General features: G+C 37.2%; 1 protein-coding gene across 6 annotated transcripts in view; it reads left to right on the top strand.

The window, feature by feature from the left end:
- The window catches only part of NTRK2 (neurotrophic receptor tyrosine kinase 2), a 196,123-nt gene that overhangs the window by 34,011 nt on the left and 136,481 nt on the right, over positions 1-25,631 (top strand). For all 6 annotated transcript variants that reach the window (XM_030237198.2, XM_009097988.4, XM_018922996.3 and 3 more), the window contains exons 6-11: positions 6,563-6,699; positions 9,721-9,853; positions 11,364-11,663; positions 16,423-16,455; positions 20,656-20,756; positions 22,009-22,108. In XM_030237198.2, coding sequence (XP_030093058.1) covers positions 6,563-6,699; positions 9,721-9,853; positions 11,364-11,663; positions 16,423-16,455; positions 20,656-20,756; positions 22,009-22,108 — 804 coding nt within the window. The remainder of the gene's footprint in view (positions 1-6,562; positions 6,700-9,720; positions 9,854-11,363; positions 11,664-16,422; positions 16,456-20,655; positions 20,757-22,008; positions 22,109-25,631) is intronic.

Raw genomic sequence — 25,631 nt, 5'->3', positions numbered from 1 at the left:
GAATTTGTTTGCATGCACATCTGTTGATGGTTTTTGGCTGCACTACATTCATGATGGCTTTGGAAGACCTGGTTGGTGATGCTGTGACAGTTCTGTGGAGACAGTGCTTGTTGCTGTGGTCATGAAGAGGAGTTAGCAAGTCTTGTGGTCTTTACTGTGTCATGTGCTGGCTCTATGTAAAGTTTGTTTCTTTCACCTTTTTTAGGTGAAAGCTTTAGTTACGTATGGAGTGATGGCAAAGGCAAAGAAGAGTGCACTTGATCTGGGAAAGCAATACTATAAATTAGATTCATCATCTTCTGGTAGAGATTGTTCTTGTTTAATTGTTTTCTGTAAAGGTTCCTGGTTGAAAGTGGCAATCAGGCATGCCATGAGAGGAGGGAGATTTCATTTAGTATTTTAAAATATTTGGGAGGGTCAGTGAGCTGCCATATTTTTCATTGTGCCTCCTGACAGAAATCCATTCTGACCGACCTATGCAAAGTACCAATGGTACATTTGGTCATTGTGGAAAACACCCATCAATATTTACAGTGCCACATGGCAAGCATATGTCTATTCAGTGGTGATTCAGTGCTTTATTCAATGGCTGTGTAGTCTCTTGAAGATTTGAAGAAATTTTGATCCAGGTTTTTTAAATTTACATTCACACACTGTGGGCAGACTATGGAAATCCGGGGAAATGGGTCATAATCCCAGATTCATTTTCATCTTTGCCTCTTACACCTTTAAGATTAACACTTTAACTTTCCATTTTAACGTATTGGAAATTTCAAGTTTTGTTGTTCTTGATGGCAAAATCTTAGTGAAGTGATAGACATGCATGGTGGTTTGTATCATGAAATGATGCATGGAGAGGAAAGGGATCTTAGAGCTCCAGAATAAAAACGGAGATGGGGATCTTTGGGCTCTGGAAGATAAATGAAATATGAAATTTAATTTTAAATGTTCTTTATTTCTGATAATTCTGTATATTGTTTGCCTAATATAGTTTTTTCATCTTCATTGAATATGTTTGTGCTTGTCATCTTGTTACAACTTCCCTGAGATTTCTGCAATTTTCCATGTACTGAGGATTTTGATTCTGTGGTTGTGATACAACAGGAAATGGAAACAATTGCTTGTGCTTCTTTCATTCATGCTTTGCATGTAAATTTTTGGGGTATCCTTTTTTAGTCCTTTGAAGATGCAGCCAGGCTGGAAATCTGGCTCAGGGCTTGTTGGCTGCAGGCTTCTGTCAAGTGAAACCCAAGAGGTGAATCACACATACAGCAGCTCTTATCTTTATGGTTCTAATTACTAGAATGTTTCTCACTGGTTTTTTGGTGGGTTTTTTTTTGTTTTGTTTTGTTTTTAACCCTTGAAAGCACATAGGAAAAGACCTCTGGAATTAGTAAACATTACTGCCTTTTCAAACAAGGCACAATTTCAATAGAGTGATACAAGGAACATTGTATCATCATATCCTGCTTTCCATACAGCCAGTTTTGGGCGGGTAAGACGTCTGAAATTTGCAGATCCAGGTGATACTGTGGATGGTTGCATTATCAACAGTCCTGTTTTCAGGCTCCAGACAGTGCAAGTAGTGGCTGTTACCAGGCTGTACCGTAGTGATGTAATTAGTTGTATGCTTTGTCCCTAGAGTCAAAAAGCCAAACCAGGAGAAACAAGAACCCTAGACTTCAATGGAATCTTATGTGAGGAAAGTAGACTGATTTTAATCACTGTGCCCTAAGAATTGCAGTGGATGTTTTATAAATTAGTTGTTCTGGTAGGTTGCCTTGAATGGTTCAGTTTGATAGATGGTTGCTGCCTCAGTATTATTTGAATCATTTGGTGTCTGATATGTTTATTAAAAAGATGGGTTAGGGATTTCAGGTAAGGGTTAAAATTACCTGGTTAAAAATCAGATGCAGAAAAAATTATCATTTTTTCATGGTATCTTCTTGTTACACAACAAATTGACCTTCAAAAACAAGCCAAGCAAACAGGAGATGTCATGGGCTGCATTGAAAACCATTTAGTGATTCAATAGCAATATTGAATATACAGTATTCTCTCAGGTACTAATTTTTTCATCATGTAATTTCTTAGGTGTTAGTGAGGCTAATTTCTTAGGTGTTAGTAAGGCTAATTGACCATATTGAAATATTTTCTAAAGGTTTTTAGCAACTGAAAAAAATTCTAGAACTGAGCAGGTGAAAGTTGAAGCAGGAAAAGTGAATCTGGTATTAATTTTGTAAAAAATTTTATTACTGCCGATAGTGAAACAGTATCTTTGGTGTAATGGTGGATTTGCTTCTTCTGGGTTAAGACCACCTTCTTTTAAATGTTCCTTTAGCATACTGGCTAAGGCTCTTGGTGCTAAGAGTTGAGTTACAGAGTAGAGTTTTTATTTCTCAATTAGATCATATCCTTCCTTTGACATATAGTGACAGTCTGCCTCTAGGAAGGCCAGTCTAAGTTTTCTGTAGAAAGTAATAAGTAGCAGCATGAAGACTTGGAAAGCCCTGTAGGAATACAGGCACATTCATTTTCTTAATTTCCATTGACAGTTGTGTAGCCAAATGTAGTAGTAACCTTTGAAAATGGAATCCAAAGTGTTGGTTTTGTGGTTGCTGAAATCCCTGCTGTGCACAAGGAAGATGTGAGTCATTCCCTAGTGATGCTTGACAGTTTCACTGTCTGATGGCTTTAGGCCATCCTTTTGCACTAATGATGGTCTGTGAAGGTAAATGCCCCTCCTCCCCCAAACCCTACTTTAAGGAGTGTTTGTTTCTCCTAAAGCATGAGATGGTATTTGGAGAGACTCAGCTGACATAAATGAGTTCCTCCTGCTTGCCTCTAGTTCTGTCTAGTTCTGCTGGGGTGAGGGAAGTGACGGCTTATTCTAATCCAGAGCTGCCTGTTCCTGAGAATAAAGTGTAATCATGCTGAATATGAGGAAATACATTCTGTATGTGGTGAAAGCACATAGCTATTATGTACCAGTGCATAATGGAAACACATGGATTTTAGTGTATGATTTCATCTCTCAAACTGTGTTACTCTCTACACTACAGTTTAAAGCTCTCAGTAGCAGGTTCTGTCCTCCCATTTTTGTAGAGATTGAAAAGATTTGAATAGATTGTTAAAAAAAAAAAGAGGAATTGAAAAGCAAAATAAAAGAAGGTGGTCTTAAAACGATCATTCAGAAACTGTTTTTACCCTGTTCCACCAGACCAGGAAAGTACTCAATAACTTTGAATGTCTGTGAGAAATTCCAGAACTCAAAATAGGAGGAGGCTCTTGTATGCAACATGGATACAACACATTGTTGCAGAAGGTTAAGACCAAGAATATAGCAAATTTCAAATATATAGTAAAAATCAATCATGTACTAGCAGGGTTATTGCTGATATCCAGAGTTATAATAATTAATTCTATCAAACTTTGGAACAGAGATTGTGTTTTGAGTTTTGAGGCATGGATTAATCTGTCTGACAGATACCAAGATGAAACTTGTGGAAGGATGATGTCACATCTACCTTGTAGAGGCCCTTACGCTACAGTCTAATCTTACTATGCTGGCAGTATAAAAAAATATTTGAGTGTGCTATCTGATAAGTTTGTATCAACCGCTGTTTACAAAGTCCTTTAAAATGTACATCCCTGTCAACAAAAGTGATAACTATCTAAACCACTGTATTTAACCAAATTAACTCAGGAGTAAAGGCAGTGTGGTTGGCTATCTCTGTAGTTCTGAAAGAGGCAAAGTGTTACTGGCCGGTATAAATGGTCTCACACTACACTGGGCATACAAACTGAGCCTGTGTGTATGTTAAGGTCCATTGTGTTCATTTAGCATACAGTTATTTTTCAGTACAGATTTTGCTGCTTAGAGTCATTGCATTGCTGGTAAAGGCAATGTATCACGTGTCTAAATGAGGCCTTATGTGACTGTCTTGCTTTTCCCAAATAGAAACACATCTCAACTAGTATGGATTCTACCATGGAGCAGTCTGGGTGCCACTGGAAATCAAAGCAAAATTAGGCTGCAGTTAAAGCACACTATCTCAATATATCCAACCATAAAAAATTAATCCCAAAACAATTCTTGTGTTTTCCACCCATCTTATGACTGGGAAGAAGAGTAAAAGAAAACACACACAATAATGGGATTTCTAATCTATTCTATCTCTAATTCTAATTCTAACTCCATTCCATTTCATTCCATTCCGTTTGTACCTTTTTAGAAGCAGGGGTCTTGCAATTGGTTTTTAGCAGTTTATGAACTTACAGAATAATAAGCACTATTATTTTATAGCCTTCTGGGAGGATACAGCTTGATGTAGTTTTTTCCATTAGAGATGTAGCACCAACATGATACGTGCAGACTTCTGCAAGTAAAAAGAACTAGCTCTAGCTCTGGGTGAGAACCAGAGCCAGGACCAGAGGAATGAAACTTCAGTTGCTTATCCTATGAATAAACACATTGCAGGAAGAAGTTGTCTCAAAACTTAACAGCTATTTAAAAGAGAGTTCTAAGGGACAAAAGTTATTTTTATTTTTGCTTGCATGAAAGGTTTCGCATGAAATGATGTGTTAGTAGGAGCTGTGCCAGTTTGCACAATGAAATGCTAATCTTTCATGTAGACCTCCTCCCAAGTGGTGGAGTTAAGAAGAGTGGGAATCTTTATTCTCTTTGCGTGTTCAGGTCTGGCAAGAGTAATTGGAATAGTATTTAGAGGTGTTGTGGAAGTGTAACTTTATAAAGCAAATTATCTCATTACTTCTCCCGTTGTTCTCTAACTAGCATAATTAATATCCAAATGTTCCCTAAGATTAGTTTTATTTCCTGCTCAGCTAGTTGACAGACACTGGTGAGATCTGAATTCACAGCAGGCTAGAGCAGATGGCTACTTTCGCTAACAGATTACTGCATCAAGGCAAACTCCCCAGCTCTGTCTCAATAAACTTCAACACATGATTTATAAAGTGAACATAATAGAAGAAATCCATGATGCCTATAATGGGAATCATATTACCACACTACTTAAAACACTGTGAGAATTGCCTAAGCAGTTATCATATACTTGTGCTGATTTTTCAAATCTTATTAGGCAGGAAAGCATTGCCTGGAAAATTATTCATCTTTTCTGTATCGCTTCCACTCTGTTATATTTTATTGAACTAATTTAAGGGAGGTCTCCAATACATTTAGCTTCTGTTGAACCTCCAGCAAACATATGAATGTGTTCACAGTGATTTGATGGTTACTTATTTGTTTTGGACCTTTCACATAAAGAAAAATTTCTCTGCTAAATTTCTATACCAGCATGTCCATGTTGAAACTGCTGTACTCTCAACTAAAAAACACAACCAAAGAGAGATGTCGTTTCAGAAAAAGAAAAGTTATTGCAAAATCATGCATAAATGTCCTGCACAGCAGATAAGCTTGATTAGTTGAGGTGATATATTGTAAGTAAAATTTGCCTGGAACAGTTGATGTGAAATGCCTCATAAAGGAAACCAAGAATCTTTGCAGAGTGTAGCAGCTTCAAATGATGACCTAGTATCTTTTAAGAAAGATGTTATTTCTAGAATGATGCATAATTATTTGTTACATAAATAAATAAATAAATAGTTACATAAATAAATGTGAATCCCTCTGTGCCTGAAATCTTCTGATATTGCTAGTATTATTTTGGAGAGGAAATACAAAAACATGGAGAATTACAATTCTGTAATTCTTCATGTTTTTGTAAACATTCAGCATAAATTTACATTTTGGGAAGTTCCCATTGCTTTGGGCGCCTTAGAACAAGGCACAGAATGATTTACAACTCTGTAAGATGGAGGGGTAGTCTAATTCTTGTAAAACCTGGTCTTGCTTCCTGATGATTGTATCTCACTGCTTTTCTGCTTTCCCGAGGAAAATAGAAAAATCAGCTGATGTGCCTTGAGCAAAGCTCTGTACAATTGCAAACACTTTTGTCTGTCCCTTCTCTTCTCTAGATCAATTAAGTTCTGTTTTCCTACCTTTAAGCTTAAGTTCTGAGTTTTGCCCTGCTCACTCTGAGCTATGTCTCTGTATGAGAGTGGGGGCTTCGGTCTCTTGTGGGATACTGGGAGCTAATTGGATTTTCCTGTTAGTGTTGTGAAGAACAGTGGAAATACCACAACGTCAATGGGACCTGGAGGTTGCTTTGTAGCTATTATAAAGAGAGAGATACAATTTACAGTTTTAAAGAGTAAAGGAAGAGGGTTTTTTTAAATTTTGAAGCTAAGATAATTTCTGTTTATGCATCTGACATATATTCCTGTATAATTAACTAGTTAATGTGTTTCCACATGCAGTAATGTTTTCTTAGGGTGTGAAGCAGAGAGGGTGCAAAAAATACATAACATCAAAAGATTATAGTTTTTTATTTCCAAAGATGCTTTTTGTACTGTCTGACTGAATAGTACTGACTACAGTGAATATTTGCTGCATTGCTTGCTTAGAGTTGCATGATGTCTATTCTGTCAAATACAAAATACAAATACATGTTGGGTTATTGTGTTGTTGTTTCTATCACAGACTTGCCCTCTGCAAACTTAAGCAATTACAACATCACCGTGGTGGAAGGAAAGAGCATCACTCTGTACTGTGATACTACCGGCGGGCCACCCCCAAACGTGTCCTGGGTGGTGACTAATCTTGTTTCAAACCATGAGGTAAGGGTTATATTCAAACATGTGACAATTCAGGTGACACCTGCTGAAGGATGGAATGAAGTTTCATGTCCAGCTGTAGTTAACTTTCTATTAAAAGATGAAGTAGAAAGTTAATGTTGGGATGACATTTATCCTCCAGTTACTTTCAATCAAGAGTGACTGTGGCAGTGCTTTTGGGGAATGGCAGACATTTGTTTCTCAAGATTCTCTTTTCCACTCTGGTTTTTTGGATGTTCACTTGTAAATGAAGGTAATGTAAATTTTTGGAAGAAATATGAATTGGAATACTGAAACACAAGCACTTTCTTATTATCCCTGATACTTGCCTACAGAGACTATATCTATCTACAGACTATAGATAGATATAGACTATATCTATCTATATACTATATCTACTATATCTTGCCTAGAGAGACTATATCTATTGATATATCTATCAGTCTATATTGATTGTGAAAAAAAACTTTGGGTCTGTAATTATATTTTTATTTCATAATTGGGTGTGTTGCAATTTGGTTGTAAATATTTTGTGGCTTGTTTAATTTTTCTTCAACACACTTAGCAGCAACAGAAAGCCTTGAAATTGAAGATTTTACTTAAATACTGTCAGGTTGGTTTTGTTTTGGTTTGCTTTTTTTAATGATGCATGAATATCTTTCCTCGTTGAAACCATCTAGGTGGGGAGATTTTATTTACTGGGCTCTTAATATTTTTATTTTTTGTTTTTGTAAACTGTGCACTGCATAAGTCCTTTCTGATGTAAATATTGAAAAGGGAGGAGCATATAAGCAGCTGCTGACCTCATAAATTGTATTATTTCACAACAGGAAAACCCCATGTTTATTACAATTTTATGGCATTTGCTTTCCTACAATCATGATGGTGAACACTGTGTAAAGCTTCTTGGTCTGTACAAGGTGTGGGAAGTGTACTTTCAAAATTCTTCCTGCAGTGAGTAGGAGACAGGACCTCTTGAGCTTCATAGTTTTTATATTTTCTTTCTGAAGTTCATTATATCAGGCTTGTACAGAATTTAAGTAGTCTGTCTTTCATTCCAGCTTTCATAAGAGCTCTGCAAAGTTCTAGTTGTATTTTTAAAATTTTCTCTGATCTGTAAAACTCCCCAAAGGCATCAGACGTCATCAGAGAACAAGAAATTAAAACACTTTGGGGAACTTCTGCCAAGTTGCACTCTTTTTCAAAATTTTTTAAAAGTTTTAATTCTAGGAGCCAAAACAAATGTGGGACTCTGTTCAAAAAGTGAGATCACTTAATTTTTTTAAGCCTCCTATCATTGAAATGCCATGGTCAGTTTGCTTCAAGTTTTCCATGAGTGTTCTGTCCTGGCATAACTTGATCATGCTGTTGTTCAGGGGCTTATAATATAAGCTGGCTACAAACTTAGCCATGGAGCACAGCAGGCTTTTCAGTAGCAGAAGAGCAGGAGCCTTCTAGACCTTTTTTGTGATTCTCATCTATCCTTTTCTATGAGTGTTGCTTCTGATTTCTTTTCTTTCACCCCCATATCTCATAAAGTTTCTGCCTTCATGTTCTTCACCTTGCGCGCTTCTTTTGACTGTTTCCTCTCATGTCTCTTAAAAGAGGGACATTAGTTCTTTTAAGAGTTAAAACTAGGTTTTAGTTCTGCAAAGCTAACCTTTTTGTTCTGAGTTCCTCTGTTGGTGGATAGTTTGACTGATGTTTAGATTTTTCTTGCTGTATGTTTCAGCCCTGAGCCCATGTTTCAGCCTCTCTGCTTTCAGTCCAGTTTTGAGCACTGCTCAGCTCTGAGAATTGCAAAATAAGAAAATGTGTGAAGGGGTGTTTGCTTTTCCACCTGCCTCCCCTACTGTCACACTGAGGTGGAATTAGGCTGTCATCTCAAGCTTGAAAATTCTGTTTGCGCAGGACTGTATGCAGGAGCATTCCCACATATTCCTGTTGACTGCCACCTAAAGTTGCTGTGGTTTTATAATTATAGTGGGTTACTTGTTTGTGTTGTCTGTAGCACTGACAGCGTACATTACAAAAAGTACCTCAAAAGTAGTTTTAAAAATTATCATAATTGTTTGGGTTTTTTTTGGAGAGTGTTTTGGTTCCTTTCCAGTTTAACAAAATAGTTTAGCTCTTTATGAAATGTTCAGGTATGGAAATAATAATAATTACTTGGTGATCATATGAACAGCCTGATTTATTAACATCAGAAAAACAACTAGTTTTACTAGTTATTTTTGTGGGGGGGGGTAATTCAGCCATATTTGTTTAGCTGGTGTGACATAGCTGCATAGTGAGTATGACAGTCAGATTTCTAAGGATCATAAGAATCAAGATTTTTAAGAATCATAATTCTTACCTTAATTAGCTTTTTCTTAAACATATAAAACAGCATTTAGGTGAGAGCTTAGATAGTAGAAGATATGCAGTTTCTTGTGGAAGGTTTCTTGAGAAAAGGAAGCTTTCAAAAGAAATTTGGTTAAGAAGAAGATAGAAAACATGTCAAGATACAATAGGGCTCAGAAGGCAGCAGTGGAAGAGATGTCAAGCATAAATTTATAGGAAAGAGAAAAAAGGATGAGTAAAGCAAGGATTGGACAGAATATAGGCAGGAAGAAAACAATCTAGAGAACAGAGATAGACCATAGAAATCAGTCATGAAGTATGAGAGAGGGATGAGCAAGGGTATATGATTAGAAGGGAAGAAACATTTGTGTAGAGGGGATAAAGTGGTAAAAAAAGGGCAGAGACTTGAAGTGACAGGGCAAAACCATGGTTGTGTGCAATACTTGTAGCAGGACTTTGCAGCTTCGAATCTGCTGTCACTGACTGTTAGAATTGGTTCTGTACGTGTTTTATGTCTGTTTGGATAAGACACTAAAATAAGACTTTGATTAATTATGGACAGGTACAGCTAGAAAAAAGGGAATATGAGAAATGCCATTCAGCTGTGGCCAGTAATTCTCTCTCTCTTCTTTTTTCTTAATGCTGTGGTTGAAGCATACATGTTTTTCTGATCATTTTCAGAGTGACACAAATAAGAACCCCGCCTCTCTCACCATCAAGAATGTCTCATCAATGGACAGTGGACTGGAGATTTCCTGTGTAGCAGAGAACATTGTGGGAGAGGACCAAGCCTCTGCTGAGCTTACGGTATTCTGTACGTATGAGGGCCTCCGTGCAGACCTGGAGGCTAAACTGCATTGGCAGGAACTGTTCTGGGTATTTTTTGGACCTTCAGGCTGTTGAAATGAAAACCCTTAAGGTGTGTGAACTGTTCTACTGCAGTTAATGCTAGGAGTAGCCCAGTCAGCCATTGTTGCATTTATCTTTTTCAGCTCTGTATTCTGCAAAAAATGTATTTCTGACCGCTTTGTCTTCCAGTTAAAAGAATCTGTAAGTAAAGGTCTGAAATGCTGAGTACTGAATGGCACTGTCAGTGTGGGAAGGTTTGTAATGGTGTGTATGTACATGCACACTCTCTTAGCAATTGCAAAGTGTGACTTGCAAAGGCTAGCAGAATTATACAAGACTACACATGTTTATGTTCTTACTACATAAAACAACAACAACTTTGTTCAATGTTTGTTTGGCCAGATGTAAATTTATTTGTCATAGCTTTGAATAGTACACTTACTTCTCAGGGCCAAGGAAGGGAGAAGGGCATATAGTATAGAGAAGCACTGGTTTCTTAGATCTGAGCTCCAGGCTGAATTCATTTCACATGAGCTATACAGCATGTGTTCACAAGTTGCAACTCTCTGTTTAATCGAAGATGGGAATGGAACATTCTGTAGATGGCAAATTTTGCTCAGCATGTGCTTATGACAGAATAAACTAGAAAAAAAACACTGTAAACGTAGGTTTGTAGGTTGAAATTGGATATCTAATAACTATGGGAATTAACATAAACTGGAAATGTTTAAAGAGTGTAAATGAGATTCTGAGCTTGGCACTGTTATGGCTGATAAAAGGGAGTATAACGTGAAGAAATTTGATTTAGTTAAGAATAAATATAAAGGAAAATAATGGGCAAAGTGTTGGAATAATCTCTTGAGGGAGACAGAAGAGGTCTGTAAACTTGAGGCATATAGCAGGTTTGAACAAGGAATATGTATAGTAAAGAATTTTTTTTCCCTGACAGAATAATCCAGAGAATTAAGTAATCTGTTTTGTCTTTGATTCTGTTAAGAAAATAATCTGTAAATCTGGATTCTTAGCTAAGTGTCTTTCCAGTAGTACTTGCTTTTGGCCAATTTTAAATACTTTGAATACTGCTCAATACTGCTGTTTTCCTTCAGCACACTTGTGCACTGTCTTTTGATCAGAGTAAAACTAAAATGTCTTTCTCCTCCTTCTAAGTGATCCACTAACTGAAGGTCCCACACCTTTCATGTTTTAAGTGATTTAACACATTTTCAGTCTTTGGAACTAGTTTGTTTTATTTCTTTCTAAAGGTCAGCTTCAGTTCAGTTCAGCATAATGCTCTAGACAGAGCAGGTATGTTCCTGTGTGAGTATCCTTCCAATAGGTTCCATTCCAGCTAGTAATCTACTTTTGTACTGATGAATGAAAAGTACTTCCAGGAGAACTTGGGAAGGAGGGAGGGAAGGGAGGAAGGAGACACATTCAGAATATTCTGATGTTCTTCACTCTTTTTTCCAATATAGTTGCACCAAATATCACATTCATTGAGTCTCCGACTCCGGACCACCACTGGTGTATTCCATTCACTGTGAAAGGGAACCCTAAGCCCACATTGCAGTGGTTCTACGAAGGAGCTGTGCTGAATGAGTCTGAATACATCTGTACTAAAATACATGTTATCAATCAAAGTGAATACCATGGCTGCCTTCAGCTGGACAATCCTACACACCTGAATAATGGTGCTTATACCTTACTGGCAAAGAACGATTATGGAGAGGATGAAAAACGGGTTGATGCTCATTTCATGTCAGTGCCTGGAGATGGTGAGTGTAGTTTTTTTTTTTAATTTAATACTAGCAATTGCAAATTGTCGAAAGTGGTGAAATAGTGCTTTTGGCCATTTTAATTATTTTGGAGGAAGGTTTTTATAGAACTTTTTTTTTCTCTGAATGAATGTCTTCAATATTACTTGTAAAATAATGTATTTCTTGAGCATTTTCTTCTTGTTTATTGCTTCTGAAGGGAAGTTACACCAGTGCTCAGTAAATTTCCCTTTGAGTAACCATCCTCCCTGCCAGCCAAGGCTAAGAGAAAGTTGCTGTTTCTGAAGTTTTCTCAAGTGTCAGTTCTTATCCTGAAAAGCAATGAGTTCTAATTCAGCCGCTCTTTAACTTGCTGTACTGCATATGAATGGAACTAGGTAGTGTGTTCAAGGATGTGGAGGATGCTTGTGTAGTATCTAGTGCCTTGCTGCAAAATTGATAGTACAGATATGTGAGTTCATGATAGTATGTTGTTTTGGGACTAGAGGGAACTGGAGAAAAAACAACTAGCCCAGGAGGAGGATGAATATGGTCTCAGGTCTTAACAGGCATATTTGGTGTCCAGTTGCCATTTGTCCAGGTGGCAGCTGGGCACCTACCTTGCTAGGGATATCAGCATTCAAGGTGGTTGCAACTTCAGTTGCTCTAAAGATTACTCCTCACCCTTTCTAAATACTATGTGGTCAGGCTCAAGGTGGACTAGCTCACTGAATTGCAGGGACCTCTGTAAGTGGTTGATGTTCACTGTGGTTTAATATTTTCTCACATCTTCAGAGCCATACATGAAGTGGCTGTAATACAGTCACTGTATGTGCAAGCATAATGGAGCATGTGTAAGAATACCTCAAAATATGAGACAGTGTGTATCTTTGGCTTTTTGACCATGTGATATAAATAGTTGCTTTTATTCTTTTGTAAAACGGAAGTGCTCTGTAATGTTATCTGATGGAAAAGAAAAAATGGCGAATATTTAAATTCTCTTCCTACATCTCAGGCCACAGACCACAAAAATATGGTCAGTATTTCATTTTTACCCTTTCAGCTCAGTTTGCTGAAATGGGGAGAGAGATTGCAGGTCTTTTACTTTCCCATCCTTAGGAGAAGATGAAGAGCTAATAAAGGCAGGCTTTATTTACTCCTGCTGTGCTCACTGCTCCTCCCCTCTTTTTTCCCTGAAGTTCTTTCTTAAAATGACTCATTACAGAAACATGCCATGGTTTCAGCTACTGCTGTCCCCTAGTACTGCATTTTTATTGTTCAGCAAAACTGCTCACTTCATGGATGTTCTGTGTACAGTGGATGTTTTCATACACCCTGATTATTTAATATGAACCCAGCTTCATTTCCTAACAGAGCATCAGCTACCTCTAATACATTGGGTGATTTTGTAATTTTTTTGGTCTTTGATCCAAATCCTTTTCCTATCCTGTTTTTCATTTATGCTTCTGTCCACAGAAAATAGAACTGTAGCTATCCTCTAATTTAGAAAGAAAACATGATTTATTTGTTCCATCCCTTTTATATTTGTATAGAATGTAAGTCTACCAATATAAACTGTGCTGTATTCTTTAAGAATTCCCCAAGGTCTGTGGTGGAGTAAGCTTCACAAGAAGAGTATAGAGGAAATGGGACTATGTATAGACAGGATGTAACTGCATCAGAAATTAGTTCATGCATAGTGGATGGCACCAAACCAGTCTTAAAAATTAACAACAGGCGAAATGGCTTAGCTACTTAGCCTCCTCAATACTGTTTTTAGTTTTCTCCTGTAAGAATCATGAAACTGAGCTTCAGAAAACATCACAACATTGTTGTCTCCTCCACTGAAGCTCACACAAAAGCAAATGCATCATATTACATTTTTGTTCTATACTATTTCTATTTAAAGCACTGTCAGGCTTTTTCAGATCCTTAAAAGGCTCTTTCAGTGCTGTCATTACTGTGTAGTTTCTTCTTTTGGCCCACATATTGTACACTGAAGCATAAAGATTAAGGCCCACACCCTGGCATTATGTTCATTTTCGTATCTTCATGACTGAATTAAATACCAGTCCTGATGTTTCATGGGGTGGGGTATACTCACTGAGCTTTAAACTGATTCTCTGGTTATTGCATCACCTGAACAAATGCTCAGAAGATGAAAAGGAAAAAAGAAAAAGAAAATTTAAAAATCCCCTCACCTATAATCCACTTGCCTATCCAAAGTAAATGTATATGTCTGAAGCATGTTCCACCTCAATAGTGTAATAGTCCAGTTTCAGAGTTGGATCAAACATGATGTTGATGTAATTTGTGCTAAGATGATCCTAACTTTCAGCATGCTTCTTGAAGGACTGTTTCATTGGTCTGAGGTTGCAGGCCTGAAAGAGAGGAAACCATGCACCATAGTTGGATTTTGGTTGTGCTAATGATACCCAAGTTAATGTTGTAAATTAAGAATTTATTTAAAATGTGAAGATGTGGAAGAATGAATTTCATGTTTTACTAGCTGAGTTTTTAACTATCTTTAGTCTGCAAAATTCTTGGTTTCCAATTTTTGCTGAGAGTGACTTGATTATTTGAGACTAACTGCTGTGAACAGTAAGCACAAAATGGTCCTGGTTTATTCTGGAGGCTGTTCTCATAGAACCTTATCCAAAATGGCTAGTGAATGTGGGAGACATTTTTACCAATAGCAGATATTTTTAATTAAGTTTATCCATCGACTAACTCTCTACATTAAAATTCAGTTGGATGAGTCCAAGTCACATATATCTTGTCAAAGTAAAAGAATATGCTAAATATGCCTTAGAAGTAGCGTATTGCTTGTGCAGCGTAAGATGTTTTTTGCAGAAGTATGTTTTTCGATTGAATCTCTTGCTGCTGCTTTATTTTGGAAATGCCAAATTTGTGAAGAAAGAAGCAAACAATCCAAATGTAGTTGATGTAGTTTATAAAGATGAGTGAATAGGACAAGGCTTTTGATAGTTCATTTACTCAACAACCTCTTCTAATGGAGGCCAAAACAAAGGTGTCATTCTGTACTTGCCCTTGAAAATAATTGTGTGTAAATGTTCAAAAGGACTGTGGTGAAGTTTAATGTTAAAGTAACTTCCAACTGATAATTAAATTGGTATGTTTCTATGTGCTAAATAGAAAAAGTAATACTAATCCAAAATTTGGGGGTTGTCCCCCATCCTGATTTTTGTAGTTTTATTTGAAGTGTTTAGTCAAATAAAAGATATTTGAAGGGAATTGATGACTTCTTATTTTATATGTCTGGGAGGAGTTAAGGGTTATACTAACCTTCTTAGTTTATCCCAATTCCAGTGAATAGAAACAAAATTTTGACATTTAACTCATAAATAAAGGACTGGGAGTTTTTTGCTTGCTTGGGGTTTTTTTCCGCTTCAGATTACAGAAGGTGAGTTAGAAATGCTGTTTTTCTGCAGCTGGATGTTCTACACTTGGAAAACTGAATCCATGAACTTTTGTGGACAAAAATCGCTGGTCAGATTACTTGAGGATAGATAGTCAGGCTTTCTTTACTGGTTATTTATTTCTGGAAATTGACATGACAGTTTTCATGGGATCCATTGACATATATCCCCAGATACTGGGATATCTTCAAATGCATTTAAAAATAAGCCTAATTTTCTGCTTCCATTCTACAGATAGGTTGCAACTTGTATTTTCAGCAGTTTCTTGTGCTTTTAACAATGGTGTTCTGCTCTTACTTCACTGTGGCATTATGCCTGTGCAATGCTGGATTTACTGTGTGGTAGTATAAACAGAATTGCGTTTATTGAAGTTGTATTAAACTTTAGAGATTTAAGTTATTTGTTAATTCCAAGCCTGCAAAAGTAGAGAGAAAAAAATGTGGACAAGACAACTATAAGCCTACTACCTAAACTATGCTAGAGGTACATTATAGATCAGAATGAATGGGTATGTTCAAACACAACCCAGCTGTCTTGCAAAACATGAATAACAGTTCACTGATTTCTGTGGCTGTTCTGTGCATTTCACTCACTTATGTGCTAAACCTTACACACAGGCAATAAGTAATGAGAAAAAACTGCAAACAGGAACTAGTAAAATTTAGAGAACTGTAGACCAGACAGGTATCCATTTGCTTGTGTAAAGTCTGGTTTCTGAGACATCTGACTCTTTCAGTAAGAGTTCTGTCTGTGTATCAGCTGTGCAGCTGGCTTCTTGGAAGCATCCTTTTACAGAGTGAATCAAATGGTGCTGCTTAGGCCATTCCTGCCTGTAGCCTTTAACTTGCCAGCTCACAGTTCAAAGTGGTTTGCTCTCACAATGATCCAATAGCATAATTTTTTTATCAGGTAATAATCAGTGATTGTTTTTCAACAGGAATAGTTATTGCTGCACTCCTTCCATATATATATATATATATATATATATATATATATATATATATATATATATATACACACATACATGTATTAATAGTGGAAAGTAGAAGTAGGATTTTGCCCAGTTGTGAAATAATGCTTGTCCCTGCCAGAGTTAGTGCTGCGTGCACACATGACATGAAGCAAAATATTAACCTTTGGAATAACTCTAAGATGGTTGTAAATGTAATTAACAGACTGCAGTAATTGATGTTGATTTGCATTTATGTAGATACTTATGATCTCTATGGCAAATAAAGTCAACTCTTAAAACTACTTGTAAAGAAATTTTTATTCTTCTATCATCTGCAATTTATTTACAAAGCTTTTCTTTCTTTTTTTTTTCTCTTTTCCATGTACAGGTAATGGCCCAATTTTGGATCCAGACGTTTATGGTATATATTTGATTTTCTTTTCTTTTAATAACAGAAATGAAGGAACTGAAACATTAAAAGTTCAAATGTTAGGCTCAGTTAAATTTAAATGTCACATAGAATAATACAGCTCTAAAAGGTACTTTGCAGTTTTGGTTCTCCAGCTTTATATTTAACATATATGATGACAATATGATGTTTTACTTACGATGCTGCTTTTGATTCACATTAGGAGAAGCATAAATCCACTGCTACAAATGGGTGCAGTTGATCCTGTAGGATGACAGCTGTGTGATGTAGTTCACAGACATGAGATTTTGTGAACCTTTTGGAGGCATTTCTTGGAGGAAAGAGAGTTTGTGATTTCTCTTTATACAACTTAATTTATTTTTTCAGGGATGATTCCATACTTGTTTTGCCTCCAAAAATGTACCCCTAAATCCCACTTAGAAATGAAGTTGGCGCAAGTAAGTTTTCCTGTAGGCAATTTATTTTGCTCTGTCTGCTCATTTGTACCTTCCCTTAATCTCTCTTGCATAAGCAGACCATCAATTCAGTGGTAGCTGAGTGTGTGCCAGGAGATTTTGATGACACAGTGTTCACATTAGTTTTTTAGTTAGGCAAAATGTACCAAGTGAAAGCCAGTATGCACTGAAATAGAAGCACAAAATGAAAAGCAACTGTCTGGTTTTCAAAAATATTTCTGGTATACTTCTGGTGAGTAGAAAAGTTCATCTTACACAAACAGTTTGAAGCTGGATCCTGTTTGGAGTACTTTTTATTTGGATGAGATAGCCCATGACTCAGGTTACCTAAAGCTGATCTAAATGTTATTGCTTTGATTCCATTCCACGTCATTAAACTTCAGCAAATGTGCAATTGAAGCATCAATTTGACTTCAAATGCTTAGAAACTCCAAAGGATAGCTTTCCCTCCCTCTCTTTCCAAAATATTTTTTTTTTTTAGAAGGGAGGGTTGGGGGTGGGAAAGTGGCAATGGTTTGCACAATTTCTTATGTGTTGTATTATATAAGGTGTATGCATGAATATTTTGATTCTGAGCTTTTTATCACAGCACTGATGCCTGTGTATGGCTTTAGCCATGTGTGTGCTGTGCTTTCACTGACTTGGGTGGGTATTTGCTGAGGTGTGGGTACTTTGAGTTTTGCTAGCAGATCACAGCCTGCAAGACCTAGTCCTGGTGATGGCGGCCTTCGTCTTTATTTCTGGCTGCTCTTTCTGCTGTTTGGAACTGCTGTCCTTGTGATGTGAGGCGATTTCCAAATGTTTTTTGTTAAGTATTTTGAATACACAACAGAAATCAGAAGATCTGATAAGGTGACATCAGGCTGCATGACATTGAGTTTGCCAAGGGGAGTCCTGCCTGCATGAGGCACTGCTTGCTGCAAGCATGGAGCAGTCACTTGTGCGTCTAGTTCACCTCTGCAGCACCTCTTGGAACAGACAAAGAGAGAATGCTGTCCTGACACCGTCTGGAAATTAACTGAGAGAAATTAACTGACTCACATGGGTCTGAGCAGGACATTGAGTGCAAAGCCAGCTCCTTTGGCTCTGAGTTCTTATTTTCATGCCATGGTGCCTCTTCTAACATGGTTGTGAGCATGAGAGAGACAACCTGCCCCATACCTGCCAAATCCCAGAACGACTGTGCAAGAGTGACCCCCTGGTGCTGATGTGACTGTGCTGTTGTGTCTATCCCAGCTGCCATGCACCTTGTTTGTGAGATGGCTGTAAAATACTGGCCAGCCTCAGCTACAAATCACCACAGCTGTTATTAGTCACTGGTGGCTGCATGAGGTACAGAGCACCAGAGAACCTGGCCCTAGAGCAATATGAGACTTAGCTAGCATGAGTCAAAAGGCGTTATCCTGTCTGTAGGAGTGCTCAGTGTCTGTGTCAAGATTTCATAGTGAAGTGAACAGGAATTTGTTCAACTCAAATCGTCTGGCTTGTGCTGGATAGCTGTCACGTGTATTTTCCTTGCTGGATTTACCCATTTCAAGAAGCTTTGAAGATATGGCAATACCTCAAATGCAAATGATTCACAGTTAGACAGCAAGCAATGTCAGCATACCACCAGTATACCAATATAGACTACCTTAGCTCTTGGCCATTTTCATATAGAAGGGCATCCAGAGGATTCATAGACCAGACCTGTGGTTCTCATTAGTCCTCCAGGGTGTGATTTCCAGTAGTTTAGAACAGGCTTGAGCATAAACAGAACTACAAATAGCATCAGCTGTTATTTACAAGTGAAATTGGGAGCAAAAAATTTCCTTCTTCAAAGTTTGTTTCACAAAGTCAGAGCAGCAAAGGCTCTAAATATTTGTTTTATATGTTAGACTTATAAAACAATAGTAAATAGATGGTTGGCGGAAACCATCTTTGTGAAAATTTTCCCAGCTAATTGTAAAGGAAGCCCAAATTTTTTAGGCTGAAGTACCTGTTATAAAGCAGGCTTTGCCTGCATATAATGAATTAGAAGTCTCCTCCTCTTGTCTAGCAAAGGATGCACTCACAGTGACAGAGGGTCAGCACAGAGCCTGGTCTGAAAATCCAGGCTGCTTGTGCAGGTGAGCCATTCAGGCAGCTATTGTGCTACCTGGATGAGCAAGGAATGCTGTTCATTCTCCTGTTGCTGGTGCTCTAACCTTGCTGCATGGTAAGCTACACACACAGAGATGCAGTGCAAAGTTGAAGAATTCAAATGGTAAAAGATCAGGAAATTTATTTTTTTTTCTCTTGAAAGCTCTGTGTATTTAATACCTATTTTGTCTTGAAAGAGTCCTGTCCTTTGGCATGCAAAGTTTAGAGCCAAAATAGACTATGTGAGTTGTTTAGACATCCTGACTGTGCTGACTGTAGCACTGGTGCCAGAGGTAGCTGACAGCTTCCTGTACCAAAAAAAAAAATCTGCAGCCTTCAAGTGCTTTGCAGAAAGCAAATGTGTCCTTGCATGCCTGAAGATCAAAAGCCCAATGCAAGTTCTTACTAACACTGCCAGCTGAGCTCTCCAAATTGGCCTTGGGAGCTAAAGGAGAATAGTGCTTAGGTGCAAGCCCTCCCTGTTACTGCTCAGCTGGAGCTCCATGCTCAGAAATGCTCGTACCGCTGTAGTTAGCGAGAGCTTTTTCAAATTCACATTTAAGATTTCATCTGCAGGCTTATGGCACTGATTTTAATCAAAACATGTAAAGAAATACCTATTTAATTGCAAATTTAAATTACGATGCTGAAGGTGTATTTTATAATAAGTGCGGTTATTGCCCTTTGTTTCTTTCATCTGCATACATTACAGTCATGAAATGAAAGTGCTCTGTGTGTTCCCAGATGTAATAATTAAATAAATGCATTTTAAAATTATATTTTAATGCATGTTTATCTTAACTTCATATATATAACATTTTACTGTTTTTCTCTCATTTGAATAATTTTTTCAGGAGATCATGGACTCTGTGTTTTATTTTGAATATCTGTGTTTTATTTTGAAGTTCTTATAAATAATTGAGTCATGATCAGTCTTTGCATGGAATAGTTCTGGTTTTGTCCTTGCAGCCACATCAGTGTAATTATTTTGATAAATCAATCAAATTTCTTCATATCATCTCAGGCACCTTAATTGTTAAAGGTTTATCAGTATGATAGCAATGTTAAACTGTAACCTCTGTGCATATAACATATATTTTTAAAATTGTTTGTTAAACAAATTAAAACAGCTATTTCACATTTTATATTGGTAAGATAGCTTGAAACCCATCTGCCAAGCTCTTTTCAGCAAAACAAAAGTGCTCAAGCTATTTTCTAAGACTGTCCTATATTTGACTGAATACGAGGCTGGTGAAGTTCAGTGTAGAGGGCAGTCTTTCATTTTTAATGGGAAGTCAGAAGCACATAAAAATAGCTCTGTGGATGAAGTTCTCATTTAACTCTAGTGTTTCCAGTAGGGATACACATGATGATGTAGATTGCTTGTTTTTTTTTTTTCATATTAGTCAGTCTCAGCATATTTGTTCACTTACCTGCCACAGTGATTCCTCCCAAAACATTTTGGCTTCTTTAACAATTATGAGTTGTGTGCAAAGAGCTTAAATTCCTAAAGCTGATAGTGGCCTTGCAATGATACAGAGCAGAAATAATATAGAAAACCATTTCCCCATCAAAGTTATGAAGTTATAAAAGCAACACTTTTTCCTTTCTTAAGAGTATGAAACCACACCTAATGATCTTGGAGATGCCACAAATAACAGTAATCAAATCACTTCAACGGATGTTTCCAACAAAGAGAATGAAGATAGCATCACTGTAAGTATATGCATTGTTTCCTGATATGTGATATTTGTGGACTATTTGGCTATACAACTTACAAAATTGCAGACACTATAATAAGACTCTGGCCTGTAAGAAAATGATAGCTATTACTGTGTTGCAATCAAAACTCAGGAAAAAAAAAAAGAAGAAAAATAAAATCAGTGCTCCCCTCTCTTGTCCTTCCCCCCTTTTGTTTTAAATGAGTGAATCACTTTTCATTTCAAGTAAAACATCTGGTTTGTGCCTTGCTTTTCTGAAAAACGAAACTTTCATTTTTTTAGCCTAAGAATTTGCATCTAATTTTTAGTCAAGGAGAGCAAATCTTCATTTACAAAACAAAGACCTCCTTTGAAGATCGTTGGTTGAATTTACATCCTGGAATCACCTCCGTGTTAGAGAGGTGATATGCTGCAATGAATTTTCAAAATCTAACTGTATGTTTTAAGACATGATTTCATATAAGTTTTTGATTAAATGCCTTTTGATAGATTTTACTACAAGTGGCTGTACTGATAGGCTTCCTAATTTGCTGCCTTTCCTCTCATGCTGTCCTGAACTGAAATGCTGGAAACTGATAGTGGGTTACCAGCCTGATTGACATTGCAGCCTCCCTCCATCAGTGACTCTGTAAAGCAGCAAGCAGAGGAGAGTGTGAGTTCATGAGAGATCAGGCTGTGACTGGGACAATGTGCTAAAGATTGGAAGGATCCAAGACAGTCCTGTCTCATCTGATAGCAGAGTCATTGAACTGCCACAGTGGTAAAGGTGGGACCTGTGGAAGTCATCTGGTCCAAGCTTTCATGATTAAAGCAGGGCCAGTATGGTTCTTTATGGTTGTGTCTCTCTCTGGTTTTGGTATTTCCAGTGATGGAGCCTTCAGAGTCACTCGAGGTAATTTATACGAGTATTCAAACATCCCCACAGTAAATTCTTTCTTCCTATATGCTGCTCTTATGTGTTTTCTTGTATCAAGACACTCTGCTGGAAGGGACAAGGGTGATGTACGCTCCCTCCATCTGCCTTGGATGTTTAGGATATTAAAAAGTTCTCATAAGTGTCTGAATCTGTGTTCTCTGCAGAATAGAAGAAACCTCAACAAGTGTCTGTTTTCTGTACTCTTGATCTCAGTGCAAATGCTTCCCAGTTGAAATTAATCTCTTTTCATAACTGGATTAATGTATGCTAGGTGTCTTTGAAGACACAAAACCAAAGCAAACAGGTCTGTTTGTGTCCTCTCTTTTTTTAGGTGTACGTTGTGGTGGGAATTGCAGCACTAGTGTGCACGGGCTTAGTGATAACCCTCATTATTCTGAAGTTTGGAAGACATTCTAAGTTTGGGATGAAAGGTAAGCAGAGTTGGTTTTACACCTTCCAGAATTGTGGGTTGTATGAGCTGAGACTGAAGTCTGCTGAACCAGGAACAGTCAAAATAGCTACATTAAATGCCACCACATTTAATATTTTGATTATTCATCAGGTAAGTAAGGGAAGATGTAGATAGTGTAGGATTTTGGATCAAACATTTCTACTTCTTAAGATAAATACCATTTCTTTGCCTGCTGCAGCAAAACCCCCTGAGGCAATTCCTGGAGTAAAATATTTCTCAAGTCAGTGTAGGTAGGAAGAAGATAAGAAATGAAATTTATTCTCAAGTTTAGACTCAAGTTTGATTGATAAGAATCTAAGCTGTATGTAAGAGGCAGTTTAGACAGTACTACACCGTTCCATTAAGGTGACAGGGAAGCAATGCGAAGAGCAGAAGGTGCATTTGCAGTGGATCCTGTCATAGTGGTGCTTCTTGGGGAGCAGCATCTGGAGAGAGTCACATGTGCCCATGTCCCTGTGAAAGGGGGAAATCTCAGCCCTTCATTTATTCATTTATTTATTTTACAGCCAGGTGGAGGTATGTGTAACACAATGGAGGTATGTGTAACCTGCAACAACTCTGTTACTATATTCTTTTACTAGTATCACCAGTCTGTGTCTGATGATGTGGGTGAATTTGTATTTAAAAAGAAAAAGAAAGAAAATCTAAAAAAAAAATTTAAAAAAACCCAACTTGCTGCCTTGCTGGGAGACCTAGAAGATGCTTTGCTATGGGCTAAAGGAGATGAGTGTTTTTTTCTTAAGATATATAGATGAGGGTCTGTGGAGAACATGGTAAGTAATCTTTTAGTAGACTCCTGCTAATCTCATGTCCTTCTTCTAAACTGTGCTTATGACATAGTAACACTTGTATGTATATTTTGGTAATGCTTACATGCCCTTGGTAAGTGCTCCTTTCAGAGATATCTACTCTATATTTTGTGTTCTGTATTCCGTTTAGAGTAGATTTCCTGGAACAAATGTGATTTGAGCAGAACAGAAACATAGTCAGTGCAAATCAACTGCTGGGATGGTAATCTTGTCTCTCACGTCCTTCCAATATGTCTCTGCTGTTTGGGGTATCATTAGAAAAGAAAAGTCATTGTGAAATATATCCTGAATAGCAACATGAAGTCAGCAGGAGAAGTGAGCTGCAGAGTTTTGGCAGAAGGCTAGTCTGTGACTGAACAGTTCAGCCTAAATTTTGTGTTTGAGGCTTTCTGAATTGCCTTTAGTGAGCTGAAGTAGGTGGAAGCTGATTGAGAGAAACAGTGAGAATTGTTTGATGTTGGCTTTCTAAAGCTGAATATTTCTTAGGTTTTTCAAAATATGCATTGAATATTTCAACACAACATTATTAAAGAAACTAGGAAATGAACCCTACCCTGATGGAGAATGCACAAAGTTCTATGTTGTGTTGTGTTTTAACTAGTGTTAAGTTTCTTACCAGGGGGTTACTTGATTTTTGTTATCTTCAGGTACAGCACTTCTCACAAAAATAGTGTTCTTGCCTAATCAGTAAGTTTGACCTGAGTAATTCTTTGTTACAAAATTGTCCTTGTAGGTCATATTTTAATAAGAATGTGATTTCATGGAAATGAAAATTTAATGTAATTTCATATGAAATAACAAAAAGGCCTCATATATATTGCTTATTCTATTTTTAAGGGTGAAATGTCACTGTGAGTTACAAATAACTCTTAAGTCTTTCATGAAAAAGGAGTGACTGTCATCTGTTTTTTAAGTGGACCTCAAACTCCTCCAAAGTGTGCATTCACACCTCGGATTCACTGTCTGGATCTATCCATAGTCCAAAGTCCCAAAAACATTCTCTCCCTTCTTCTTTATCAGTATTACTTAGTTCGCATTAGAACTATATTTTAAGACTTGAGATTAGATATAAATAGATACATAATACCCGGGCTAAAAAAAAAATATTGCCTGCTCTGAAAAGCCTGCAGTGTAAGTATATGTTGAGAATTGAAATATGGAAATAAATAACTTGGTGTATTTGAACATGAGGAAAATAAGGTGACTGTGATGAGAAGATTTTTTTCAGTCATTATTGATCAATACATTTAAATGTGTATCTTGGAATTTGTAAATAAAAGGGTAAGTCAGCTACCTGTGAATTTGGAGGCACCTATGATTTAATTCAGTCACAGCAAAATTAATCCAAACTTTGTGTGCAAAGAGTGTGCAATAGTGGTATTTTAATAAACAGTCTCAGTAGCGAAATGGGAAGGAGATAACGATCCAGTTTTCCATGGAAGATATTTATAAAACAAAATTTTAAAATCCTCTTCAAAATGAATAATGGTTTTTGTATTCGTAAGAAGTAACTTCCTGAGTTACATCAGGCAGAAAAGCACAAAAAGCTATGTTTCTTTTTTCTGTTATGTTCTGAGAACACAACATGGACACTCAGATACCCTGTCATTAAACGTCTGCACACCCTTCTTCAGCAAGCAATTTGGAAAAAACAAAGTAACCATTCAGTAATTGCAGCAGTCAAACTGTCACTAATGCTATTTTTCATGTAACCATGTATTTGGAAAAATTTTCCATGGAAAATCAGAAAAAAGATGTGTATATAGGCTAACAAAACTGTGAGTCCTGTAAGAAATATCTTTATGTAAGGGATGACATTTTCATCTCATTTGGGTTCAGAGCAGGCATCTGCAGCTTCTGTAGACATTGTTTCATGCCTCCTACTTTTAAATGTCAGTTTATCCCATCTTTTACATGGGCATCATCTGCCTACTTCTTAGACTTATATCTTTGCTGAGTTCTTCTGTACTTTCTGAGCTTGAGCACGGTTGGAGTGTGGGACTGACAGTTACCAAGTCCCCAGAAAGAGATGTGGATCAGGAAGGTGTGTCTGAGCTGTGGCTGTGTCAGAGCTGCCCATAGTTGGAAGCACTGCATGTGCTGAGGCTGCCACAGAGCTTGCCTTGAGGTCTTCTTTCTAGTACTGTATGGAGCAGAACAGCTTCCAGTCTATGTGTCAGGGAGCACCGGGTCCTCTGGGAACTTACAGTTCTTTGGCAGTCATCAAAGTCTGTTGAGGAATTGTATAAAAATTAATTACTCCTATAATTCTTACTTTTCTTTATTCATTTGGTATATCTAGGGCAAGAGAATAATTTGGGGTATGTTCATTTTACTCAGTTACCTTTCCAAACTGTAGTAATAGGGTGTTTTTAGAAGTGAGGAGGACAAACAAAGCACTTGGAAACATTTTGTTTAGGATGTTCTGTATTCTGATTGAAGTTGGATTGCATTGTATGAAGCAGTTGTTTTAATTCTTGCCTTATTTCTTTTTATTCTGTCTTTCACAGCTAGAGGAGATAGCAGTTTCTAATGATTGACTTTGGGAACCCTATTAGTACAAAACAGATCTGTGGTCTGTGCTAGAGGAGTCTTAAAATAGGGTTAGTACAAAAAACTCTCATCTTGTGCTAGGCTTCAGACTTCTTTAGCAAAATTCATCAGAATAATTGG

The sequence above is a fragment of the Serinus canaria genome, chromosome Z (assembly GCF_022539315.1).
Source record: "Serinus canaria isolate serCan28SL12 chromosome Z, serCan2020, whole genome shotgun sequence".
In the NCBI taxonomy this organism is placed as follows: domain Eukaryota; kingdom Metazoa; phylum Chordata; class Aves; order Passeriformes; family Fringillidae; genus Serinus; species Serinus canaria.
The sequence above is the reverse complement of the archived record's forward strand: the minus strand, read 5'-3'. Positions and strand labels throughout refer to the sequence as shown.